The sequence below is a fragment of the Nymphalis io genome, chromosome 15 (genome assembly GCF_905147045.1).
Source record: "Nymphalis io chromosome 15, ilAglIoxx1.1, whole genome shotgun sequence".
NCBI lineage: Eukaryota > Metazoa > Arthropoda > Insecta > Lepidoptera > Nymphalidae > Nymphalis > Nymphalis io.
Window position 1 is genome coordinate 12,758,900 of NC_065902.1, and position 27,384 is coordinate 12,786,283.

The 27,384-nt window shown below is 32.8% G+C and overlaps 1 protein-coding gene across 1 annotated transcript; it reads left to right on the top strand.

The window, feature by feature from the left end:
* Window positions 1–5,638: 5,638 nt before the first annotated feature.
* On the top strand, window positions 5,639–26,805 carry LOC126773817 (putative inorganic phosphate cotransporter). The gene is made up of 11 exons (XM_050495013.1): window positions 5,639–5,801; window positions 12,996–13,117; window positions 13,671–13,850; window positions 19,130–19,268; window positions 21,924–22,141; window positions 22,431–22,580; window positions 22,877–23,009; window positions 23,383–23,507; window positions 23,970–24,089; window positions 25,248–25,383; window positions 26,674–26,805. Exons 1-11 carry the CDS (start codon window positions 5,765–5,767, stop codon window positions 26,712–26,714), a joined length of 1,401 nt encoding a protein of 466 aa, XP_050350970.1. The 5' UTR covers window positions 5,639–5,764; the 3' UTR covers window positions 26,715–26,805.
* Window positions 26,806–27,384: the final 579 nt, after the last annotated feature.

A 27,384-nucleotide genomic window follows, 5' to 3' on the forward strand; every position in this document is an offset into this window, starting at 1 on the left:
AAGTACTGCTTTTTTGCGGTAGAATATCTGATGAGTGGGTGGTACCTACCCAGACCAGCTTGCACAAAGCCTTACCACCAGTAAAATGAAAAATTTAAAGTATAATGAAAAATGATAACAATTATCTTGCGTCTAGTTAGCTTACTAATTAGAATTGTCAATATTATAAATTATTATATTATTGGATCAAACAATGAATGGGTAACTACTCAAGGCTTCAACATACAAGTTATCAAGTAAATACCGACAATACAATAACATTGATAAAACAGAATTGTTTTATGTTCTCAAAATATAAATAAATATTGGCGGCAAAGACACTGAAAGTTCAATATAAATATGGCGTTTACAAATTTATCATTGCTGTCAAGATAACCCTTAAGCCGCGGTGTTAAGGATTGCTTAGTTCTGTTCGGTGATGTCATCGATGGCACTTAAATTTGTTGATATTTCACGGTTTTGCAATGATAACCTTTACTGATATAACTTATCCTCTTTGTGAGAACGCGCTAGCACAGAGAAGAGAATGGAGATTCTTCAGAATAGATATTTTCAATAAAAAAAAAAATATTTTAATCTTAATGAATATGTAATTACTAGAACGAGAAAATGGACTAGCAGATTGTATTTGAATACCATCGTAGACGTTTATAGTGCCGAACATATAGTATACAATATCACATCGTCAATATGTTGTCAGTCATAACTGATAGATTTATCAGCAAATTGGCTCTCTCACTCATCACTGAGAGCGGTAGACCGCTAAACAGAAATGCTTGTTAGTTCCCAAGGTTGGTGGCGCATTGATATGACCGATGAGTATTACTATTTCTTAAATGTCAATAGACGGTGGTGACCATTTACCATGAGGTGGCCAATTTACCTGTCAATAATAAAAATAATAAAAGTACGTGTGTTGTTGTGTGTGAAGATGCAATAATTCAGTTGTAATCATTTGTTACACTACATACTGGTGGTAGCGCTTTGTGCAAGCTCGTCTGGGTAGGTACCACCCACTCATCAGATATTCTACCGCAAAACAGCAATACTTGATATTGTTGTGTTCCGGTTTGAATGGTGAGTGAGCCAGTGTAATACTGGTGGTAGCGCTTTGTGCAAGCTCGTCTGGGTAGGTACCACCCACTCATCAGATATTCTACCGCAAAACAGCAATACTTGATATTGTTGTGTTCCGGTTTGAAGGGTGAGTGAGCCAGTGTAATTACAGGCACAAGGGACATAAAATCTTAGTTCCCAAGGTTGGTGGTGCATTGGATATGTAAGCGATGGTTGACATTTCTTACAATGCCAATGTCTAAGAGCGTTGGTGACCACTTACCGTCAGGTGGCCCATATGCTCGTCCGCCTTCCTATTCTATAAAAAAAAATACATTTTTTGTTTGGTTTTGAACGCTTCGATCAATTAAATTGAACTATTAAATTTATTCAAGGACTTTGTAGTAGAATCAAGTACTTGCATACCACCGTATATGAAAAAGCTGCAAACATTTTTTTCTGGAATTTATCGATAATAATATATTTTATGTTATAAGCCAACAAATAACATCGATAAAGTACCTATTTTAATTAAAATAGCCGCAGTAAAATTGTACCGTATGATTATTATTTTTTTTATTATATTTTTCCGCAATTTTCTGCATTGATATTATCGTAGGTATATATATTTTAAATTAACGGACAACAATAATACGTGACTTAAATGTAAATACGTACTTGTTAAGCTAATCTGGACATAAACACATTTTGTATCGTGCTTAAAGTTTAATGTAATTTTAATTTTCGATCTTTTTTTTCTTTCAAATTATTCTATATATATACTATATATATAGAATATATATATATATATATATATATATATATATATATATATATATATATAACAAATAAAAATATATTATATATATATATATATATATATATATATATATATACTAAGCGAATATTGAACGTTTGAAAAAGGTCAATAGTTATAAGATGTGTTCAGTCGTAAGTTTTGACGTCATTAAAAGAGGAGGTTATGACGTCATCATAATAAAAAATATTAATACATTGAAGACAAACAAGACGATGATTTATAACAAGGCTACAAAATACATTTTTTTTTAAATAATTATCTATGTATATATGTAATTAGAATATTCAGTGATATCTATATGCATTTATTATAAAAAATGGAAGAAAATAGTAAAATATTTCTTTTAAATTATTCAGTTAGGTAATTATATAGAATTAACTAAGTGCGCTTAATGGTGTTTTACATCAAAAAAATATAACAATGGACGGATTTTTTTTTAAATTACGCGTCATTGTCGTCATCGTGCGAAACAATGAAATTGATTTTTACGGATAAAGTGGAGCGTGTAAGAAACGAATGTAACATCAGGCTTTCAATTACTTTTAAATTATAAAATATTTATTTCATAAAATAATTCTGCGCAATTCTTTGTGTGAAAATTAACTTTCATGTTAATTTGGAAAGTGTAATTTATTTCTTACGTTATCAACCATGAAACCTAATGTGTAATTATACTGGCCCACTTCGCTTTTCCAATTTGAACTCTCATGCAAAGTATTGCTATTTAAATAAATTTGTCAATAGAAAAACGGTGGTGAACGGTACCAGATGAATCTTTGATGCTTGATCATTAAAAAAACATATTTGAAGAGATTATAAGCAAGCTTCTTCAAGTTGGTGGGAGTCGACTGCATGCGGAGAAGAACCTATGGCGAATCTTGGGAGAGGCAAATTTTCATGACTGTGATAGTCTTAATAATTATAATAACATTAATACCCAACTCGCAGCTTAGTAGTTGTAATTGGTAGGCAGAATGGCAAATGGGCCACCTGGAAGTAAATGGTCACCACGCTCAGACTTTGTCACGGTAAGAAATATTAACCACTCGCTAATGGCCTTAGGTAGAAGTTATGTCCCTTGGGCTTAAAATTACACTGGCTCACTCACCTTTCGATACGGAATACAACAATTCTGTTATAGTGGTTTTTAAACTAATTTATAAATCTCTTAATGAGTTCATAAACCTCACCAATTTCGTATAAAACAATACCGGATTATAATATTTTTTTCAATATGTTATTATATGCTAAACATAAAATTTCGCAATTTAATTTACATAATATTTTACGCGACACGATCACTCGTTTTTTTTAATTTAAAACTCGATCAATGACGAATTTCAAGGTAATAGAAATGTTAAAATATTTTGCAGTGTTATAAGCAACTCAACTATAAAATTGCTTTAAGGGTTCTGTACTAAAATAGTGACGTCATAAATTTTGTCTATGACTAACTGTCTAATACACGTATGTTTACTTTTCATATAAAAATTCAAAATTTACATTTCTAGAAATCGTTATAAGATCGCGCATAATTAAAAAGGTATGCAAGAAAATATATGATACTCGAGGAATAAAATCCCTTTCTTTGAAACTACTAACTCTAAAAGTAAAAAAAATAAGGATTTTAGAGCTTAATTTTAAAATTGAATAGAAAACCTAAACGAGAATCTCTTGTGAGAATGTCTTTAAAATCCAAAGTATTTTTCTAAGAATTCAATTTATTTAACTTCACCTATTGGTACGTAAAGGTCTTGTAACTGAACTATAAACATACAATACAATCTGGTACAACAAATTTCGGAGAATGTGCTCTGGAATTACACGAATTGATTCCTCCCACCCCCTTTTACTATAGAACGGCCAGGCAAACGCAACTAAAGCGCCATAGGTACACAGTGGAAATTCCCCGCCTACGTACGAAGCGCTTTGAATCTACATTCATCATTCGCACTGCGAAACTATGGAATGCTTTGCCTGGGTCCGTATTTCCTGATAGGTGCAATGTTAGTGTCTTTAAATCCAGAGTAAGCAGGTTTCTTATAGGCAAGCGTGCTACATCTTACCATGACCTCTAGACCGTGTCGATGCTTAACATCAGGCAAGTCAACGGTCTAACGCTGGCCTATTAATTGTAAAAAAAACTGGTGCATGAAATAAATAAAAAGGGTCTTTATTTAAATTAATAACGGACTTAGCGTCGTTTGTTTTAACTGTACATTCGTGCGTTCGTGTCGAACGTGAGGTCGTATGTTTTCTTCATTTTTTTTTAGTTGAAGTGATATGACGTCTTTATTTTCCATAGTATTATGAGGTTTTTTATTGTTTTGTTTGACTTTTCGATATAGTTGTACCTGTCCTCGTATATCGAGAGCACGAGTTTTTTTCGTCTACCTCCATTACACTTATTAATATTTTTTTAATTTAAATAAATGAAAACATAAAAAGGTCAAATTTTAATCTATTTATATTTATATTTTTTACATTGCTAATACAGAAATCAAAACAAGGGTATTTTTGAAGTGAAAAGGATAAAAAAAATGCAATAAAAATATGCAGGGCGTGCAGGGTGGCAAAGTTCGACTAACGCAAGGATTATTTACTTCACTCGAAATAAAGCAAGCAGTTCTCATATCCTGTGCGATTCGAGCACATTTTAAATTTAAAAATCATAAGTTTTTGAAGAATGTTCTGCTCTAGCCTCAACCCTCCTTGCCGGGCGGTAAGATGCCTCTTCACACCCAAGTTACAAGAGGAGGGTAACACGGGTGTTGGTAACGAATTCCATTTTTTACAGGTAGTGAGTAATCATCAAAAGAATATTATCGTTTAATTTTGATAACTACGGAACTCTATTACTTAATTACTTAGGCGAACGTGAAATTATCTAATATTTTTTTTTACAATTAATAGGCCAGCGTTTGACCGGTGACTTGCCTGATGTTAAGCATCGAATATACATACATTTTAAGTTTTAATATTGAATGTTTAAAAATAAGAACGACACATCCGTTTAGAAATATAGATAAACGACATTTGATGAAATAAAATGGAATGTTAATATAATTTAATACACTTTTATAAATACATATTGATGGTAAGTAGGCATGCCTCGTTGGTCTTGTGGCTTGATGTAAGGCCGCAGACCCGGAGGTCCTGGGTTCGATTCCCAGGTCGGGCCAATAAAAAGTTATTGAGTTTTTCTGTCAGAAAATTCTCAGTAGCATCCCTTATTCTGTAAGTTGGAAGTGTGTACACTCCCATGCCTTGGAAAACACGTAAAGCCGTTGGTCCTGCGCCTAAACTCTTTCCGGTCGTGTCGGATTGTCATCCCATCGGATTATGATAGTGAGGGAAGAGAGAGTGTACCTGTATTTGCGCACACACTTGTGCACTAATATCTCCTGCGCAGTTGGCTAATATCTCTTGAGATTGGCTGCCGTGGCCGAAATCGGTCTGGAAGACATTATTTGTTATTATTAAGTAGGCCAGTAATGTATACCTCAATGGCATACATTATTGGCAGTAGGTAAAATACCTGTGACATAGCTATAACTGCATTTCAAACCGGGCGAAACTTAAAATCTTGCAAAATAACCATACAAAACTTCTTGTCCTACCTCAACAATGTTTATTTTTATTGATTGTTTGATTAGGTTTTTAAATTAAAATATGCAATTAATAAAAAAAATTATAACTCGTTCTAATATTATGCACAATTGTATTCGAGGTGACAATGACCACAAAAAGTTTAGTGCGAAACCGCTCCATGGCGACTCTAGTCGTGTGAGGCGCGTCAATACAGCATCGTATCCATGTTGCTTACTCTAAAGTGGTAGGCGAGTGAGTGTGGTTTGTTTTGACATGAGATAGCAATATCAAGTGAATATGGGCACCCTGACGGTCATAGAAAATATTAAACCGAGTAAGTTGTCAATATTTGATGCATGTTATCGCTTTGAAATAATTTTACTATCATAATTCTTATTTTAAATTTAGAATGTTTTCAATTTGATGACGATGTATATAAGCTTGTCCCAATAATTAATATTTAGGAAAATAAATAAATAAACTTTCGTTTGTAAAAACAATTTTTAAAAAAGCACCGGAGTATAGTATGCTTGATACCTACACTCAAAAGAGGAAAGAGTGTCCGTGAAGAAGTGCATGATAGCATAAGAGAACGTTTTGCCGCTTGCTGTCACGTCATATGAGTCGAATCGTCTAGGCGCGCGAAATGTTTTCCATCAATAAATAGCTACAGTACATCGCGTGATGCCGATGGTTACCGTGTGGAATGATGAGAAGAATGGTTCAGGAGGAATTAAATAACCCTGTTACTATTTTTTGGTGGTAGGGCTTTGTGCAAGCCCGTCTCACCAGATATTCTACTGCTAAATAGTAATACTTAGTATTGTTATGATCCGCTTTGGATTTCGTCTTAGTTTCCAGGGTTGGTGTCGTGTTAGAGATGTAAGGAACTGTTAATATTACTTATAGTGCCATAGTCTATGGGCAATGGTGACCATTTGCACTGAGCGCTTTCTATCGACGGCGAGTGCTCTGAGGAATTATTCTCTCTAATTCCTGCTTCCCCCTTCCTTCTTAAGTCCACGCGAGCTGGTTCTCGATGTCACCGCCTAACTGTGACATCAATTCCATCGCGAACAAAGAAATTTGGCAACTCCTTTCTTTGTCGCACTTCCAAAAAATGGAATTCCTTACCAGCTCACGTGTTCCCCTCCTCTTACAACCCGGGCTCCTTCAAACGAGGCGTGAAGAGGCATCTTGCGGGCTGGCAAGGCGAAGGCGGCTAGTGCAAAACGTTTTTCCCGTCTGTACTGGCCGTTTGGACTCTACTACCACTTACCATCCAGTCATTTGCCCTCCCGGCAAATATAAAAAAAAAAAAATTACCACCAAAAAAATGGTAACTGTTGGATACTACAAGATGCTAGTGGAACACAGATATCAATAGTAATTAATTTCTCAATACTCGTTTTATTAATTACTTATGTCTACTTATCTAAAATGACTACAAATATATTAAAAAACTAGCATAATCCGGTTATACTGAACTTGCTTGTATATTATATTTTAAAATAACCGTAAAATAATGTCTAAACATTTTTTCGAATAATAACCAGAAATAATTCGTATTTTCTCTTTTCTTTTAATTAAATTACATAATAATTGTTAATTAATTGCAATTAAATGTATATATCCAGCTTTTTTATCTATATTATCTTCTATTGTTCCTTTTTTTATAAATTATTTATTATATTATATTTAAAAGTAAAAAACACACGCAGATTTATATTAAAGAAACGAATACTTTGTCGTAATTAGTATCATAAATACGAAAGTTTATTTGTTTGTTACGCTAGTACTTCTTAACAGCCAACAACAAAACATGATCATTATTAAAATTTGCATACACGTAGTCAGATGTATAATGAATCCGCTAGTAACTTAAAGTAAGGTAGGCTAGTACTTAAGGTAGAAAGGTAAGATCTGCGAAATTTTGCTCTTGAATAGATACCTTGAATGCCTTGTCCCTTTGAAATGAGTATTATAACATTGATAGTGGGAATGTTTATGATAACTTTTATGTTTACTTCTCGTGTTTGTATTGTGACAAAACGATAAATACTATTATTGTGAATATACATAATATTGTAGTCATTACATTGGCACGATCGCTTCTCGGCTATTTCAAATAAAAATTTTATTATGTTATTGTGTATTTTGCCTATGATTGTAAATTATGAAATAAAAACAAAACTTGTTGAGTTTCTTTTGCCAATTCTTTTCAGTTCTGAATTGCTTATCACCGAACCGGTGTTAGGTTTATGGCAATCAATAAGTACGTGTACCGCTTCTATATTGAATAAAGATTTTTGACTTTGACTTTAACGCACCTCGAAGAAGTTTTGATGTTTAAGATAAATGTTTCCTTTGACAAGTCTTTTACTAAACTTGCCTTCTATAATGATATTCTCTTAGGAAGCAAGGCAAACAGTTACAAAATACACATTAAATTATAATTTTAAAACTTATCTAAAAACCAATCAAGTCTTCACAAATATTCTAGTAAAAAAACTCTTGAATATGTGATGCAGTGACGCAGCACATTCTTTGCATTTTATGTAATAATGGCAAAACCCCCGAAGTTATTTTGAATGCACAGACTGATAATTTAATTTTATTTATTTGTATAAAATTAATAATAAGCCGAGATGGCCTAGTGGTTAGAATGCGTGAATCTTAACTGATGATCGTGGGTTCAAACCACGAATTTTAATGTGATTTATTTTGTAATTATAATTCATCTCGTGCTTTACGGTGAATGAAAACAGCGTGAGAAAACCTGCATGTGTCTTATTTCACTGAAATTCTGCCATACGTGTACTCCACCAGCCCGCATTGGAGCAGCGTGGTGGAATAAGCTCCATACCTTCTTCTCAAAAGGGGAGAGGAGGCCTGATCCCAGCTGTGGGACATTCACAGGCTGTTACTGTGTGTAATAATAATAATATGTAATAAATTTTTTTCTTCTCTCCTGCAGACAATAATGTTTAAAATTTTTTTTATATAATAAATACAGTTGTATAAGGGAGGCAGGAGTCTAAGCTAGGTTGCCCTGTACTAAGGGTCTCCTGGCTCCTCCTCTTGGGGTATAATAAGTAGGTATATTATTGAATATTATTTTTAATTTTTATTCTCAACTGTTTAGACAGACATCTCTTTTAGGATACAAGTAATCCTGTTTGCAATTTCGCCTAATAATATGTTTGTTTGTCTTTTGTGATATAACCTTACTAATATATAATTGACGCTTTCTCGTCTTAAATAATCAACCGATCATAAAAAATTGGGCAAACACGTTGTCATAGTATCCCACTGACACCTGTCGGAAACCTATGATTGTAAATTATGAAATAAAAACAAAACTTGTTGAGTTTCTTTTGCCAATTCTTTTCAGTTCTGAATTGCTTATCACCGAACCGGTGTTAGGTTTATGGCAATCAATAAGTACGTGTACCGCTTCTATATTGAATAAAGATTTTTGACTTTGACTTTAACGCACCTCGAAGAAGTTTTGATGTTTAAGATAAATGTTTCCTTTGACAAGCCTTTTACTAAACTTGCCTTCTATAATGATATTCTCTTAGGAAGCAAGGCAAACAGTTACAAAATACACATTAAATTGTAATTTTAAAACTTATCTAAAAACCAAACCAATATACTATATAGTGCTGCGTCACTGCATCACATATTCAAAAGTTTTTTTACTAGAATATTTGTGAAGACTTGATTGGTTTTATATATATATATATACTATATAGTGCTGCGTATATGTATATATATGTAGTATATATATATATATATATATATATATATATATATATATATATATATATATATATATATATATATATATATATATATATATATATATATATATATATATATATATATGTATTTATTTTTATATATATAAAGAATACATAAATGTAATATATGTTCTTTATAGTTTTTTATATGTTGTATTTAATAGCATAGAAAAACATATTATTATATCAAGTAAATAATGTAATCAATCACTAACAAAACTACGTGTGATCGGCACTTGCGATAAATCGATTGCGTATACTGATATGTACCGCAAACAGATGCAAACTCTATTACCCCACTGTCGTAATCAGATAGGACGGAAATGCGACACGGTCTGAAGGACCAGAGGTAGAACAAACGATTCAAAATCCGGTTGAATGATTGACATAAATAAAATTTTATTGATCTGGTGATATCTGACTTTATAAATAATATATATATATATATTATTTATAGAATAGGAAGGCGGACGAGCATATGGGCCACCTGATAGTAAGTTGTCACCAAACGCCCTTAGACATTGGCATTGTAAGAAATGTCAACCATCGCTTACATAGCCAATGCGCCACCAACCTTGGGAACTAAGATTTTATATCCCTTGTGCCTGTAATTACACTGGCTCACTCACCCTTCAAACCGGAACACAACAATATCAAGTATTGTTGTTTTGCGGTAGAATATCTGATAAGTGGGTGGTACCTACCCAGACGAGCTTGCAGAAAGCCCTACCACCAGTAAAATATCCTTAGCTAGTTACTTGATACGTATCATTATATGTCTAAATTTGCATGCTGAGTCTATAGTTGCCTGTTTGTATAATTACTGTGATATAGTCAGTATGCAAATTTACACTAATTAACCTCAAGTAACATTTAATATAAATATTTAATGTAAGTGCTTTTGATATTATTTGGATAAAGTATAATTTGATTGGAATTTTGAATATTAACCTATAAAATATAAACTAAGATGAACACGATTAATTGTTTATTATAAAAGTCATTATATATATTATGATTGAAAATGTTAGTAGTAAGCGTATCAACTCGTAAATATCCCAATGCTGGGCGTTCGTACGCTGCTCCAATGGGGGTTGGTGCTAGTGGATCAGTTTTTAATACATTTGTTTTGAGTTATCCTTGTTATTAGCGACAGGAGATTGGTATTTCGAAGTAAAAGGAACCACATGTCCACTAAAGCTATGGTTTTCTTCCAACGCCAAGCCCGAGATGATTTACGAACAAATTAGTACCCTAACTGGGCTCAGCTTTTAATGTAAAATTACTTAGCAATGATGATCAAAGATGGCCCAGTGGTTAGAACACGTGAATCTTAACCAATAATTGTGGGTTCCAACCCGGGCAAGCACTATTGAATTTTCATCTGCTTAATTTGTTTTTATAATTCATCTCGTGCTTGACGGTGAAGAAAAACATCGTGAGGAAAACTGCATTTTTCCTATTTCACTGCAATTCTGTAACATGTGTATTCCACCAACGTGCATTACAGCAGCTTGGTGGTATAAAATCCAAACGTTTTTCTCAAAAAAGGAGTAGAGCCTAAGGCCTCTACTCCTTTTTTGACATTCACCTGAATATACAAACATTTACAGCAGTGGGACATTCACAGACTGTTGCTTAACAATATTGTACTTACATCAACCGAAGATGACATTAAATCAAATTACGTTCAATTAAAGTCAGGTCATCTTAATAAGAAAAAATAAGAAGAATATTCAATGGAAAATTACATACATAAATATTATTACATTATATACATATGTTATTATACTACGTCACGATGTTTGATAAATAAAATTAATGTTTATCAAAAGTCTTTAGTGCTAAAGTTTAATGTACATTCACATCAAATTACTGGTCTAATTTTTAAAGGCTGTAATGAGACTTGATAAGTGTGCATTTTAAGACTAGAGGTCAACAGTTCACGAGTAAATGTTTGTATATTTATTTTGAAGTAATTGACCTTGAGTAAGATTATGCCAATGATAATTATGTATGTAATTAGCATTTTGTGGCTTTTATATAGGATATATAAATTTAATTGTATTTCATTAACATATCAAAAAAATATGTACTGAGTTTCTTGCCGGTTCTTTTAGGTAAAATCTACATTCCGATTCTGTGTTTTTAACAGCTTTATTGATACAAGTATAATTCAATGTGATTTGATTTGATGAATGACTGCTGGGTTATGGCCTTCCCACTTTTTGAGGAGAAGGTTTGGAAATTATTCGCATTTAGAACAATCTGCGTTGGTGCAAGACAGACGTGTCGCAGATTTTTATCCTACATATGCATTCCACATAATGTTTTCGTTAGGCTGTTTACCTAACGTCCGAAATGGCCTTTGGTCCAGTAATTATAATTATTGATGTATGACCGCTAAAACTCGAGTAATAAATAAAAGTATATTGTATATTACAAGCATGTACTGATAATGAAATCAGTGCATATTATAAAACATACTTTCCGCGCCACGTCTGTCTGTATGACAGGGCGCGATAAACTTGAAAACTACTAAACAGATTTTCACACGGTTGTCACCAATGGACGACGTTATTCATTTAAAAGGTTTTGGTGTATAATTCATTAAATATTAACATAAATTAGCTGATATATGACGATAATTGTTAAAGATGTCGGAAAAAATCATGACGACTGGGAGCTTTACTGATGTGCGTCGCGTAAACCAATAGTTGTGTAACGTATTACGGTAAACGTTTTATTTAGACCCTTATTTGAATCGTGCGAAGTCGGGACGAGTAGCTAGTATTATAATAAAATATTTTAAGCAATTAACATAACATATTACTTACTTATCATATAATTCTTGTAATTGCTAGACTTTAGCACAGTGTTTTTGTTTATCAGAAATATATTTATTTTTAACGTCATAATTATTTCCTTACTTCGAATTGTAATTACGATCTTCGATTATATTACAGAGGAGGTACACGCGCGCAATACAATACAAACTACCGTTGAAGTAATGACTCTTGATTCTCGATATATATTTGACCGTACATTCTTTTAGAAATATTCAAATGTAAAGTTTAAAAACATTTATGAAATAAGTTTATAGTTAAGAGATTATATAAATATAATAATTTAAAAATATTAAAAAGTATCGAACAAATAATGATAATACATAATGATCCATATGTATATTATTATATTCGTTAAGAAAAGCTTAATATAATTAAAAAAAAAAGATTATGTATTAGATTGTATTACTACATATAGTAATATGTTTACTGTATATTTATATTTCAGCTACTGCGTTGGTCTAGTTGCTAGATATTAGGCTGCAGACCCGGAGGTCCTGGGTTCAAATCCCACGTCAGGCCAAAAAAAAGTTATTGTGTATTTCTGTCTAAAATTCCCAATAGTAGCCCGGAGTCTGAAAGTTGGAAGTGTGTACATTCCCGTGGCTCGGAAAGCACGTAAAGCCGTTGGTCCTGTGCCTGAACTCTTTCCGGTCGTGTCGGATTGCCGTCCCATCGGTTTATGATAATTTGGGAATAGAGAGTGCACCTGTGTTTGCGCACACGCTTGCGCATTATAATATCTCCTGCGCGTTTGACTAATCTCTTTTGAGATAGGCCGCCGAAATCGGTCTGGAGGACTATTATTATTATTTTTTCAGCTAAAATAAAACAAATGTATTTTGTTTTCTGAAACATTGTTTTTTTTTCTTTCAGAGGGTTTAGGAGTTCGTCATGCGCAAACGTTTCTACTTTTCTTGGCGATGCTGTTCGCGTTCAGCATGCGAGTCAACATGAGCATGGCCATCGTGGACATGACGAACTCTGAAAATGACAAAGTAAGATTTTTTTACTCGATTAAACGTATATTAAAATTTGATAGATGTATGACGCAAACAAGTCTGTTTTATTTATTTAGTGGAAAAGGTACGTCCAGATAATACTAATTAGAATACATTACAAATATTCAACAAAAAAAAAAAGTTGAGTTGACCCTGTGGTAATAACGCGTGAATCTTAACCGATGATTGTGGGTTCAAACCCGGGCAAGCAGTACTGAATTTTCATTTACTTAATTTGTGATTATAATTCATCTCGTGCTATTCAGTGAAGGAAAACATCTTGAGGAAACCTGCATGTGTCTAATTTCATTGAAATTCATCCACGTGTGTCCATCAACCCGCATTGGAGCATCGTGGTGGAATAAGCTCCAAAATCTTCTCCTCAAAAGGGAGTGGAGACCTTAGCCATTAACTTTGGTTATTATTTACTAATGTATAGTTATTAATTAGTGATGAAAATTGTTCTGCACTGCTATAGATGTGTACACCGTTATTTATTATTAATGAAGTATTTAAAAAAATTATAAGCTCCCTTATTTCTGTTATACAGTACTTCGATTGGAGTTACGGCGTGCAGTCTATGATCCTGTCATCCTTCTTCTGGGGCTACGTATTTCTACAAATCCCAGGAGGCGAGCTTGCCAAAAAATTTGGGGGGAAGATCCTAATTACTATTTCAATATCTGTCAACTCACTATTATCACTTGCAATGCCGATTGGTGCGAAATATGTAAGTAAATTAATGTAATTTATACTTATAGTGAACCGAAATCTTAAGAAGAGCTTTGCGCAAGCCCGACTTTATTATTTAGTATAAATTGTTATGTTTCCTTTTAGATTGAGTTAGCAAGTGTAATGAATACAAATTGATAATTATAATATACGACAAAACAATACGTCGTCTACCCATTCGTACTAATTAATTAATTATAACAAATTAAAAGATATATTTTTGAAGTGAACAACTATTTTAAAGTGTATTAGATACTCAAGTTTATATGTGCTTGATAAAAACTAAAATAATAAACATTAAAACTTAAAATTAACGAAAATATCGAAATAATTGGTGTAAACTAGTGGAGTGGCCAGTGTGTTGTATAAAACGCGTAAGCGACACGGAATACACGGCGCTTACGACGTTTTGGAAGTGACATTTTTATAAAGCAAAGTAATACTTATGCAGTGTTTCTTTTTGCTTACCTGCCTCACATTATAAAACAAAATGGATTGTAAACAATGTATGGATATGTTAAAACCTGAAGTATCTATTAAATGCATTAGATGTCAAGGTAACTTCCATCACGAATGTATTGGATTATCAGAAGGTGATTTTAAGAAAATGTTGCCAATGAATAAGGCCAAATGGAAGTGTCCTAATTGTAAAATTTCTAAAAAGATTGGTCAAAGCAGTCCCCAGGAGCTGACCGCGTCTCAACAGCATTCTATTTTAAACGTTGATGCAAACTCTTTAATGTCTCATTTCGATGAGCGTTTTAATAGATTAAGCTCAACTATCGAGTCATTCAAAACTTTTATAACTGAGGAATTGAAAAAAGTTACTGATACGGTCAAGAAGTGGACTGAAAGAATTGTAAACATCGAGTCATCTGTAAAAGTGTTAATGAAAGAATAGATAATTTTGAGGTCGAATTATCTAAAATCCATAGTTTACAAGCGGAATTTAATTACTTAAAGATATTGATCAAGGACTTAAAGGAAAGCCACTGTAAGAATGAGCAATGGGTTCGGCGCTCTAATATACAGATTAATGGCATACCTCAAAAAAAGGGTGAGAATTTAATAAATATAGTTAAATTACTTGCTGAAAGATCAAACTTTAAATTGTGCCCTGACACTGACATTGACTTTGTTACTCGAGTAGCCACCAAAAATGATTTAGACATTAAAAAGCCTAAACCTATTATTGTGAAGATGCAGTCTCGATATAAAAAGGATGATTTCTTGTCATCACTTCGCAAATTAGGAAGCATCAAGGCGTCTGACATTGGATTTCCAGGGGTGCAAAATCAAATATATGTTAATGATCACCTCTCCACGCGTAACAAAGCATTATTGAGAGAAGCCAAACGTCTTTCTAAGGAAAAAGGTTATGTCTATTGTTGGGTCCGGAATTGCACGATTATGGTACGAAGAACAGATAACTCGCCGGTACTCCACATTACATCTGAGGAATCTTTAAAAAAAATTTCATAAGCGTTAACTCGTTATTTAATATTTTTTTTACTTACTTAATTTATTATAGGCAATCGTTATATTTTTTATATTCTTATATTTTTTATGTAATTCTTTGCATTATATCATACTTTATACCGTATAATCGAGTTAAATTTGATGAGATTGCTGTGCTTGTCGGTGGTTATGATTCTAAATCTAGTGATAAGTTAATTGTACTTCTTCTATTTAATAATAATAAGCCTAGGGGTAATTGCTCAGATATTACTCTACTTAAGTATTGGATAATGTTATTCGAAAACTTTAATTGGATAATTCTTAATAAACTGAATGCATATTTGTATATTTTTCTATATCCGCCATGATTTTGAATATTTTTTACCACAACGTTCGTGGTTTACGTACCAAGACAAAACAATTTTATCTTAATGTATTAAATCATAACTATGACATTATCTGCCTAACAGAAACGTGGCTTTTGGAAGGTATTTTTGACGAGGAATTATTTGATACCCGATATACTGTATATCGTAATGACCGTAAATATGACTGTCTTGATATGGAGAGAGGGGGTGGAACATTAATAGCTATTCGTAAGGAATTTTCTGTAGACATGTGTATTAAAGAATTTTCACCAACTCATCCTCATGTCGATATTACATACTTAAAAATTATATTGCGGCACAATTTACCACATAAGTCAATACTTCTTTTCTGTTGCTATTTTCCACATTTTCCACACACATTTTTCACATTGTTACCAGGCTGAGTCACAATTGGAATTTTTCGAGTTTGTTTCTGACTTAATTATTCATCATCCATATCAAGACATTGTGATGGTGGGTGATTTTAACATACGTAAATCGGTTTGGTTATACAGTGATGATAACAGCTCTCTTAATATTTCAAATCCTTCTGTGGATGTTATAACATATCAGTTATCTGCATTTATAAATTTTACAAGCTTGCGTCAGTTTAATCACGTTCTTAATGTAAATGGTAGGTTATTGGATTTAATTCTTTCAAATTTACACTGTGATGTATCTCGTACCGCCCCTTTATCTGAACCAGAGGATGCCCACCACCCTGCTCTCTGTCTTATGATAGATATTTGTTCAATTGAAAGGAATTTAAGACCTAATAGGCGTATTGTTCGTTTATATCATAAGGCTGACTATGAGGTTATTAGTGCTGAATTAAACAAAGTTAATTGGGAGCTTCAGTTAAATAATAAAAATATAACCGAAGCAGTTGATATGTTTTATCAAATCGTGGACCAGATCATACAACATTTTATTCCATCAAAAGTAATTACTGAAAACAATAAATATCCTTGTTGGTACTCTCGGACACTAATTACCTTAATAAATAAAAAATTAAATTGGCATAGGAAGTGGAAAATTTATGGACGAATATATGATTACAATAAATTTTCGGACCTTCGGGCTCAAACAAAAAATATTGAAACTGATTGTTACAATTTATTCGTAGAGAGAGCAGAACTGAACATATGTTTTAATTCTAAGCATTTCTGGACTTTCATAAAATCTAAGAAAGGTCATAACATTCTGCCGGATACTTTATATTATAATAATGAATTCAGTTCTGATGGACAACAAATCTCGAATATGTTTAATCACTTTTTTAATTCTGTTTTTGAATTGGATTCAGGGTCCATGTCGATCATATCGCCTAACAACTCTTGCAATCAGACAATAATAAATTTAATTGAAATTACTAATAACAAAGTAGAGCATTATCTTTCAAAGCTGAAGATATCTAAGGGTAGCGGCCTAGATGACCTACATCCTATTTTTCTAAAAAATTGCAGCAAGGCACTTTGCACTCCTTTAACTATTCTCTTTACAAAGTCCTTGAACACGGGTTGTATGCCAAAGGAGTGGAAGAGATCTTTAATCACACCTATTTTTAAACAAGGCGATAAAAATAATGTTAAAAACTACCGTGGCATTTCAAAATTGTCTGTGATTCCTAAGATGTTTGAAAAAATTATTTTTGATACCTTGTTTCCGTTATTAAGGCCTTTACTTATACCAAATCAACATGGATTCATCAATAAACGCTCAACTGAGTCAAATCTTTGCGAATTTCTTGATATAGTATTGAAAGCTATGGAAGATGGTCACCAGGTAGATGCCGTGTACACCGATTATTCGAAAGCTTTTGATAAAATTTCTCATAATCTGTTGCAAAAAAAACTAGAAAACATCGGTGTACACGGCGATCTTTTGCGATGGTTGACATCCTACCTTCGTGATCGTACTCAAGCTGTCGCAGTTAAAGGGTTTAATTCTACTTTTGTACCTATAACATCCAGTGTGCCTCAGGGTTCCCACCTTGGTCCCTTATTATTTAACGTCTTTATCAATGACTTAACATGCTGCTTCTTAAACTCACAGTTTTTACTCTATGCCGATGATACAAAAATTTTCAAAGTTATAAGGAACAACCAGGATTGTATCGAACTCCAAAATGATCTAAATAGGTTAGGACAGTACTGCAAATCTAATGGTTTACAACTAAATTTGGCTAAATGTTGTATTATAACATTTTCAAGAAAAAAAATGCAACATTCTTTCAGTTATTCAATGTTTGGTGTTAAATTGCGAAGGGTAACTGAGGTACGGGATCTTGGTGTACACCTTGATAGCCAACTCGTGTTCGATAAACATATTGAAAAAATTACTTTAAAATCTTACCAAATGTTGGGCTTCATCTCAAGGCAAGGTACTGACTTTAGGAACCCTAATACACACATTATACTTTATAATGCTTACGTTCGGTCACACTTGGAATATGCATCGACTGTATGGAATCCATGTTATGCTAAGTATATTCAAGCAATCGAAACAATTCAAAATAAATTTATTAAAAAATTAAAATATAAATTTGTTCACGATTTGCCTACTCTACTGTCCTTGAACACTAGACGAGAACATAGAGACCAATTGTTTCTATTTAAAATTATTAACAGCCTTATAGATTCGCCTTATCTCCTAAATAAAATATTATTTAACTGTCCTCGCTTAAGTGCTCGGTACAAAGCCACTTTCGCAACTCCAAATCATCAAACAAATTATTACAAAAATAGTTTTATAGTAAGATCGTGTAGCAACTATAACGATAAATATAACCACATAGACTTGTTCAGCAGCGGTCTCGGTAAGTTTAACTCGATACTTAAAAATAATTAGATTAAGATTTGTTATTAACTTTTTTTTTTCCTTTTTCATATTTCACATGATATAGGTTTGGTTTATATACATTTTTACACTTGTTAGTTTTTTTTTTTAATTACCATACATTTAATTTTACTGTTTTATCTCTTTTATATATATGTTCACTTCCAGATTAATTATTTGTGGAAACTGTATTGGCATGTGTGTTATTTAAGGTTTATAAGTTTTATGTAATATAAAATATGCTGTTTGTTTCACTTACTTACAAATAAACAAATACAAATAAACAAATACATGCACAAGGGACGTAACATTTTGTTCCCCATTGTGGGTGACACTTAAGCGATGAAAGGACTTATTAATATTTCTAACAGCGCTAATGTCTATGGGCCACAGTGACCACAATCAGGAGGCACATTTGCCATGTACCTAATAAAAATTAAAATGTTTTTCATGGGAGTGAGTTATCCATTCCTGGACTCTTGACAATGTGTGTGCAAATTGCACAAATAAAAATCATGAGATGATGTTTATTGAATATAGCATTTTATTGCTTGAATAAATAACGGTAGATTTATTTTTACGTATTTTTAAGTTGTTTTTCATATTATTTCAGGGTGGCTGGCAATTTGTGGTTGGATGTAGAGTATTGCAAGGCCTAACGCAAGCATTCGTGTACCCATCAATGCACCATCTCGTAAGCCAATGGATACCCCTGGAGGAGAAAGGAAGATTGAGTACCATCATATATGCTGGTAAGTTCCTTTACGTTTTTAAGGACTTTCCTCTTATAGATATTTGGAGGTTACTGCATCACGCTTTAATCATACGCGTTAGTGTATACACATTACTACATTTCTTATTATATTTTATTTCAACAAATAAACGCAAATTAAGCACATAAATCAATGGTGCTTCATCAGACTTAAACCCTAAATCTTCGGTTAAAATTCACGTCTTCTAACCACTGAGCTATTTCGGTTCATATTATATATAAGGCTATAAATAAATATAAATGTCACCTTTAAATAGAAATTCCGAGCACGAATGAACTGGTGTATAAAATGGCACCTTGGGGGAAATATTATGTTTCGTTCTTTACATAAACAGAGATTGGATTTGTAAGTAATCCATAAATACTACAGCATCGTATCACAAATATCATGGAAAAGGTGTAAATAAAATTCTAAATATTTTTTGTTCTACAAAAATAATTTATTAAAAAAAAAACTAAGTATGCTATGACGTCACAAGCATGTGAGATAGGTATTCTCTTTATAATATACAAAATGAATATGTATATTTTTTAATAAGTGAATGAATTGTTAATAGTTATAATTAAAAAAAATATTATAACTGATATCAAATTCTGATAATATAATATCCAATATATCGAGGAGCAACAACATGATAACGAAACACGACCAAATCCCTGAAGAATACAATGTATCTAACTTCCATAAAGTTAGGGGTTTTTGTTATTATCTGAAAGAGGAGTTGCAGTTTCAATGTAGTTAGACTACAAAACCTAAGGATGCCAATGGCTCCCAGAGGCGATGGAGTGAACCTTACTTCGAAGAAATATTCGCTCTTAGATTTCTATTATCTTAAGATGTCTTATTATTAAACAGAGAAATTTATTAGTTAAATGAGTATATTTTATATTGTCCTCATTTTTGTAATCTTTATTAGAAGCATAATTTGATTGTATGACAATGAAAAAGTGATAACTTATTATAGAGTTTTTGAATAGTTATTTATATGAATAAGTTAATTTTGTTTGCCTAGTCGCGTAACTTATACATACATGCATACAGAGTATATTATATCTGCCTAAATTATTAAGGCATATGACAGTTGTGACTAAATTACTGATATTTTATTAAAATTATAAATTTATATACAAACTAGGTGACCCGTGCCCACTTCGTTGGGCGGTAAACATTTTCACTTGTAATTGATTGGCCGAACATTAATAAAATTATCTCACGTATTTGAATATTTAAGAGATAATTTAAAATAACAAAAAACAAACTTTAAAAAATAAATTTAAAAAAAAAGTTAGACATATGCTGTTACTAACTTTTTTGTATGCATTATCAAGTTCTACAACTTTTCTCTAGAATCTAATAACATATCTCTCATCGTTAAGGCAGCGTTCGTAAGAAACGTTTTCGTTCGACCGTTTTTTCTACGACTTACTTTGCAAATCCCACTACCACGAAAAATTCTTTTCAATTTTCGAGTTAATATATAGCCTATGACACTCACAAATGATGTGGCTTTCTATTGGTTAAAAAATATTTAAAATCTGTTAAGTAGGTTCAAAGATTACCCCCTACAACCTCACAAACTTTACGTCTTTATAATATTAGTATGGATATGTAAACGAAGTCAACGTTGGGGTGACGATAATCAAGTCAAATTTAATCCTACCAAGACTCAAGCGTGTTTGTTCACTGCCAAGAGGAGTCCATTCCCCCCGACTCCTACTTTCTGAAATGTATCTGTAGCCATCACCGACAGTATTGACCTTCTAGGAGTTACCTTAACATCGAAACTCAACTTTGGACAATGCATTGAATCCAAAGCTAAAACTGCTGGCAAAAAACTTGGTATCCTCAATAAGGTCAAACAGTACTTCACACCGGAACAGCTTCTGACCATATATCAAGCTCAAGTCAGATCGTGCATGGAGTACTGCAGCCATTTATGGGACGGCTCTGCCAAGTACCAGCTTGAGGCTTTGGATTCAGTGGATCGTCGTGCTAGAAGGCTCATTTCAAGACCAGTTACTGGTCGCAAAACTCCAGACCTTGGAACAGCGTCGTAAGGTTGCCTGTTTGTCGGTTTTCTACAGAATATATTTCGGAGAGTGTGCCCAGGAACTATTTAATTTGGTTCCTCCGTCACCTTTTTACCATATAACTGCGAGGCATCGTAAAGATCTGCACCCGTATCTTGTTGATGTATCTAAGACACGTACGAAACGATTTGCTTCCTCGTTTCTAATACGCACCGCTAACATCTGGAATACCCTCCCGACCTTCCTTATACCTACCTTCAAGTCTAGATTGAATAAGCATCTTCTAGGCAAGCGCGCTCCATCTTAAACTGTATCATCACTTTCCATCAGGTGTGATAACAGTCAAGCGCTAGCTTAAATACTTTAAAAAAAAAAGTCAAGACAACCCAGTAACGAGAACACGTGAATCTTAAGCGAAAATTGCAGGTTCTCATACCCACGCAAACACCAAAGAACTTGCAAGTTTTCAATTTTATTTACTATACCACTGAATTATTGTAAATAAAAACATCGGGAGTTAGTTTCTATGTGTGAAATTCTGTTAATCCATTCATATATTTAATATGTCAAATCTTACTTATCTTTTGAAATGTGTTGTCTTCAGGTGGACAGCTCGGCATCGCTCTTCAGCTCATCGCAGCAGGTTTTCTAGCTACAGCCTGGGGTTGGCAGGCAATATTCTACGCCAATGGTACCCTGGGAGCTATATGGACGGTGGCATATTTGTACTTCGGCTCAGCGTCACCAGAGAGTTCAAAATTGATATCTGAAGAAGAGTTGCGGTATATCCAGACATCGTTGGGACGAGTTGGAGGAGCGAAGGTATTTTTTTGACTAATTTCCTTATCGCGCATAATAATCCATACATTTGGTGAATGAGAGCCGAAACACAAGGTATAACACTTGAATAGTCATATCACTTTTGTTACAGCAAATTTGTTTGTGTTAACACAATAAAAGCCTTATTAACATTGAATTTATGTCTATATTTTCGTAATAACTAATAACGGGAGTTCCTTCATTTATTTATTTCAATTTTGACTTTAATTTATACATGATATAGTAATCAATAAACTTACAGTATTCTCAAAATATTATTAACTTCTTGCAGAAATACCCAACACCGTTCCGCAAGATCGCTACTTGCCTTCCGTTCTGGGCGGCTGTAATCGCTCACTGCGGTCAAAACTGGGGCTTCTTCACCCTCATGACAGAGATGCCAACATACATGGCGAAGGTTCTAGATGTTAACCTTACCAAGGTTAGTTGAAAATATATTCATTTGAAATTACCAAATAAATATGAGACATCAAAAGAAAGGTGAAAAGTTTTTTGAGAATTATAAAGAAGATTGATTATATTAATTCAATTTTAAAGGAGGTTAATTGTAAATACCATAATATTATAAGTAAAGTTATATTTTAATTTTACGTTGAGTTGATTTGTCCTATTAGTTCACTTACAGAAGTGAATTACAGATTGACTTAAAAATGATCAAGTAATCACTTAACGTGAAGCTGTACTGTTTATCTGTTAAAAATTATTTCCATATTTCAGAACGGCGTGCTATCATCGCTACCATATTTGGCTATGTACATCCTTAGTTTCCCAATGGGAACCATGACGGACCTTATCATCAGACGAGGATGGCTGAGCGTTACAAATACTAGGAAACTCTTCAACTCTATTGGTTAGTATGCTCATGATTGGTTTTGCGCAATAATATAATAGTGATAGACGTTTACGAAAAAATCTTTAGTCGGCTTTAGAAATACCAACCTGTCGAAAGGTAGTCTTTCAAAATATTTCAAAAACCACGGTACAAATTGAATGAATCGAATTTGCAACTATCTCGTTGGCAAAAACACTAGAATATTCTATATATACGAGTAGACATTCCACCCGTATGCAATAAGCCGAATTGTTTATGTTGTGAAATTTATTTTTAATCAAATTTGTAAGCACATAATAATGTCATATTTTCTAGATCATATTTTTATTCTGATTATGTAAGTGACTGTTTTCACCATAACCACCACTTATACTTGAAAAAACTTCATCAGGTCTGTGGGGACCAGCGCTTGCTCTCATTGGTCTGTCCTACACTCCTGAAGGCAACATGCTGCTAGCGGTTATAATGCTTACCATTAGCGTGGGTATTAATGCCGGGCAGTACACTGGATATATGGTGAGATTAATTGTCAATTATTATAATTATTAAGAAAATGATTAATAACAAAATATTCTTAATTCAAATTGTTAATTCTACCGAGTAGAACCGACAGGAAGCTGAGTAGTTCCAGTAACACGAACTCAATGCGTTCTATCGTGAATATATTCTTATATTATGTAATAAGACATATCTTATAGTTTATTTACAAAATGATTTAAATTTAATAATCGATAAAGATTTAATGACTTTGCGAAGTCGATACTTTTTTTTATAGTATAAGTAGGCGGACGAGCATATGGGCCACCTGATAGTAAGTGGTCACAATCGCCCATAGACATTGACATTGTAAGAAATGTTAACCATCGCTTACATCGCCAATGTGCCATCAACATTGGGAAGTAAGACGTTATGTCCATTGTGCCTGTAATTACACTGGCTCACTCACTCAAAAAATTAAATACTATTTTTACTTTACAGCTGATCTCAATAGATCTGGCACCGAACTTCAGTTCCTCTCTCATGGGCATCTCTAACTGCATTGCCAACATCATATCTATCATTGCGCCGATGGTCTGCGGCGTGATTATACAAGATGAGGTAATATTTCTCAACATAAGTATTTTATTTCATAGCGCCAGAACATTATTTGTTAACATACGAGGTATGTTTTAAATAATAACTACCTGCCCGTAAATGTTACATTTAAGAACAAAAGTTTTTGCTCTCAAGGAGAATATATATAAGTTATTGCATTAAGCTGTTCCAATGCGGTTTGATGGATACATCTGTGGTATACAGTAACAGCCTGTTAATGTCCCACTGCTGGGCTAAGGCCTCCTCTCCCTTTTGAGGAGAAGGTTTTGGAGCTTATTCCACCACGCTGCTCCAATGCGGGTTGGTAGAATACACATGTGGCATAATTTCAATGAAATTAGACACATGCAGGTTTCCTCACGATGTTTTCCTTCACCGTCAAGCACGAGATGAATTATAAACACAAATTAAGCACATGAAAATTCAGTTGTGCTTGCCCGGGTTTGAACCCACGATCATCGGTTAAGATTCACGCGTTCTAACCACTAGGCCATCTCGGCATTTTATATATATATAATATATATAAAATATATAAAATATATAATAAAATGTATAATTTCATATAATATACGGCAACTGCCATGATGGTGATAGTGACAACATCACAGATATCTTTCTGAGAAGTTTTCCTTCAACATCGATTGAATCCGCAATCTTTAGTCCAAGAATATCTTTTTTTACTACGCCATCACAGTTCAATTTTAAGAAATATTACAATTACCAATTGTCTATGATTTACACTGTGTTGTATCGAAACTCAATTCATTTAAAAAACATTAAATTTAATAGTTAAACTTTTTACTGAAATTTTGCTACATACATATATTTAATTTACGACTACATTTTAACCAGTGAAAAGAAACCTCACGAGATTGAAATTGAATTACATCAACAAATTCAGCCATCACATGAATTATTTTAAATTATAATTGGAGAAGTCCTACTTACCCGATCTTACATGTCACCGCATTTATATGTAGTTCAATTTATTAAGACTAATGTAATCGGATAAAATAAGCTCATCTATAAATCAGAGAATATTGTGATCTTAATGAAAATAAGAATTAAGATTAAAATAATATGATAAGTTCATTTTGCGAGATAATTATTTCAGGAGATGTAATATTTCAGTTAATATGCTTAATATGTTTGTTTCAACAGACTGATCCATCCGAATGGCGTAAAGTTTTCTTCTTGGCATCAGGAGTTTACTTCTTCACTAATTTGTTCTTCATTCTCTTCACTACGTCCACAAGGCAGCCATGGAACGACCCCGATGAGGAAATCGGAGACGTTGGTAAGTATCAGCTTACTCATATATGACTCATTAAACTCTATTCTAATCATAGCCTACCGAACAGGAGATATTATAGTGCACAAGTGTGTGTGCAAATAGAAGTGAAGCCACATTCCCTTAATATAAGTTCAATAAAAAGGTCCGAAGCAATTGGAATCCAACGACTTTTAAGTGTTTCTAAAGGGATACAAGTCAGAACGATAGAAACAGTTAGGCTTATTGGGTTTATCTATCTTTAAATTTTCAGTAGTAGCTTAAAATTGGCAGCTTTTGAGTAAAAACTATTCAAGGAAATACACTTTACTATTCATAATATTAGTAGGATTTTAAATAGACAAATGAAAAAAAGAACGATTAAAGTGAAATAGTTCCTATTTAAATCGTAACCATTAATAGTAAGTCAAAAAGCATAAAAGTAATAAAAGCGTTTTCAAGGTAACTGAAATGATATGTAAAATGTTATCTGGTATTAAATACACTAATATATGTAAAGATGATTACGAAAGACATATCGAGAAAATGTAGAACAGATTCGTATCAGAAGATTTATCTCGAAATATATTTTTAGATAAATAACCTAGATCTCAATTGTTTTCGCTTAAGTATTAAATATTTTGTATACAGGAGTAGAATTGTTTTTCATTTTAATAACGCAGATAAATATTAAAGTGCTATGAAATAATCGATCATTATTTATATGCAATGGAGTTTGTTTTCGTATTTTTTTGAAATCTTTTATTAATCAAGAACGAAAAATAACATAAATGTTGGCCTAGAATTTCAATGACCTGTCGAATTTCATCAAGATCCATCATGTTGATGCGTTAACAGAAAAAGTGAATATGTTCACGTGGAATATGGTGTATATTTCAACTTTTTTGCCTAGTAGTAGTTGACCTAGTAACTTGATACGCAATGTTTACCCCATAATCAAAATATGCTTCATTCATGTAAGGCAAAACAAGCACATAAGACTCGCCATTTAACAAGAGTAAATTAAACTTAATGGTAACATTAAGTTTAATTATGTAATTTATTCGGAAAATAGAATTTATTTTTATTATATTTTAGTATAGTTCTGATTACATTCGAATAGAGCAACACTATCTCATCTCGTGAGGTCGGAAGTGCTGAGCTAATCATATCTATCTATCGAGCACTTACGGCCTTAACGATCCAAATGGTTGGAACTAAGTAGTTAGCTTTGAAGGTATTACCAGGTTCCAATTAGGCGCGCTATATAAGAAAACTATTTTGATTTAATTTTTAATATTTTTTTTTGCATTTCAGAAAAGAAAACCCCAGAAAAGGCTAGCAGCGTCCATATATGAACGAGATATTTTATTTTATAATATATGAAATTTTATTTATTTTTGTACCTGAAAATAATATTATAGATGTAAATAAAAATCATCATCATCATTGTTTAATTTAAATAAGTCAGTATTTTTAAGGAATTCATATTCAGTCCTAATAAATACACCTAAGAGCATAATGCTGCCGAGATGGTCTATGGGCTAGAACACGTGAATCTTCACCGAATTCGGGATTTGATTTTTTATGATCTTCATCTATGATTATAATTAATCTCGTGCGGCGGTGAAGGAAAAGTGGAATACATCGAGTGTATTTTATTTATTTATTCCTTTATGAAATCAACAGTTACATAAAGATAATTCTACTAAGAATAATTGTTACGATCACAGATTTTCTTACATAATAACTCAATATCGTAGATTATTCATTCTGAGATGACAGAAACAAATAAAGAAAATACTTAACATTAAGCCTGATGTGTGGTGGGTGTGTATGTATGTGTGAGTAAATTTGAATTGTTAATATTATATCTGAGATGTTGCAACGTGTTGCTTAGAAGTTCTTTTAGAGTTACGAAAACTGTCGATATATGAGAAATATTACTTGTGCAATCCTAGTTATAGCAGAATTCTGACTGTTATAACAGGTTTCTCGGTCAGGAGTACACTATCATCAACATCATAT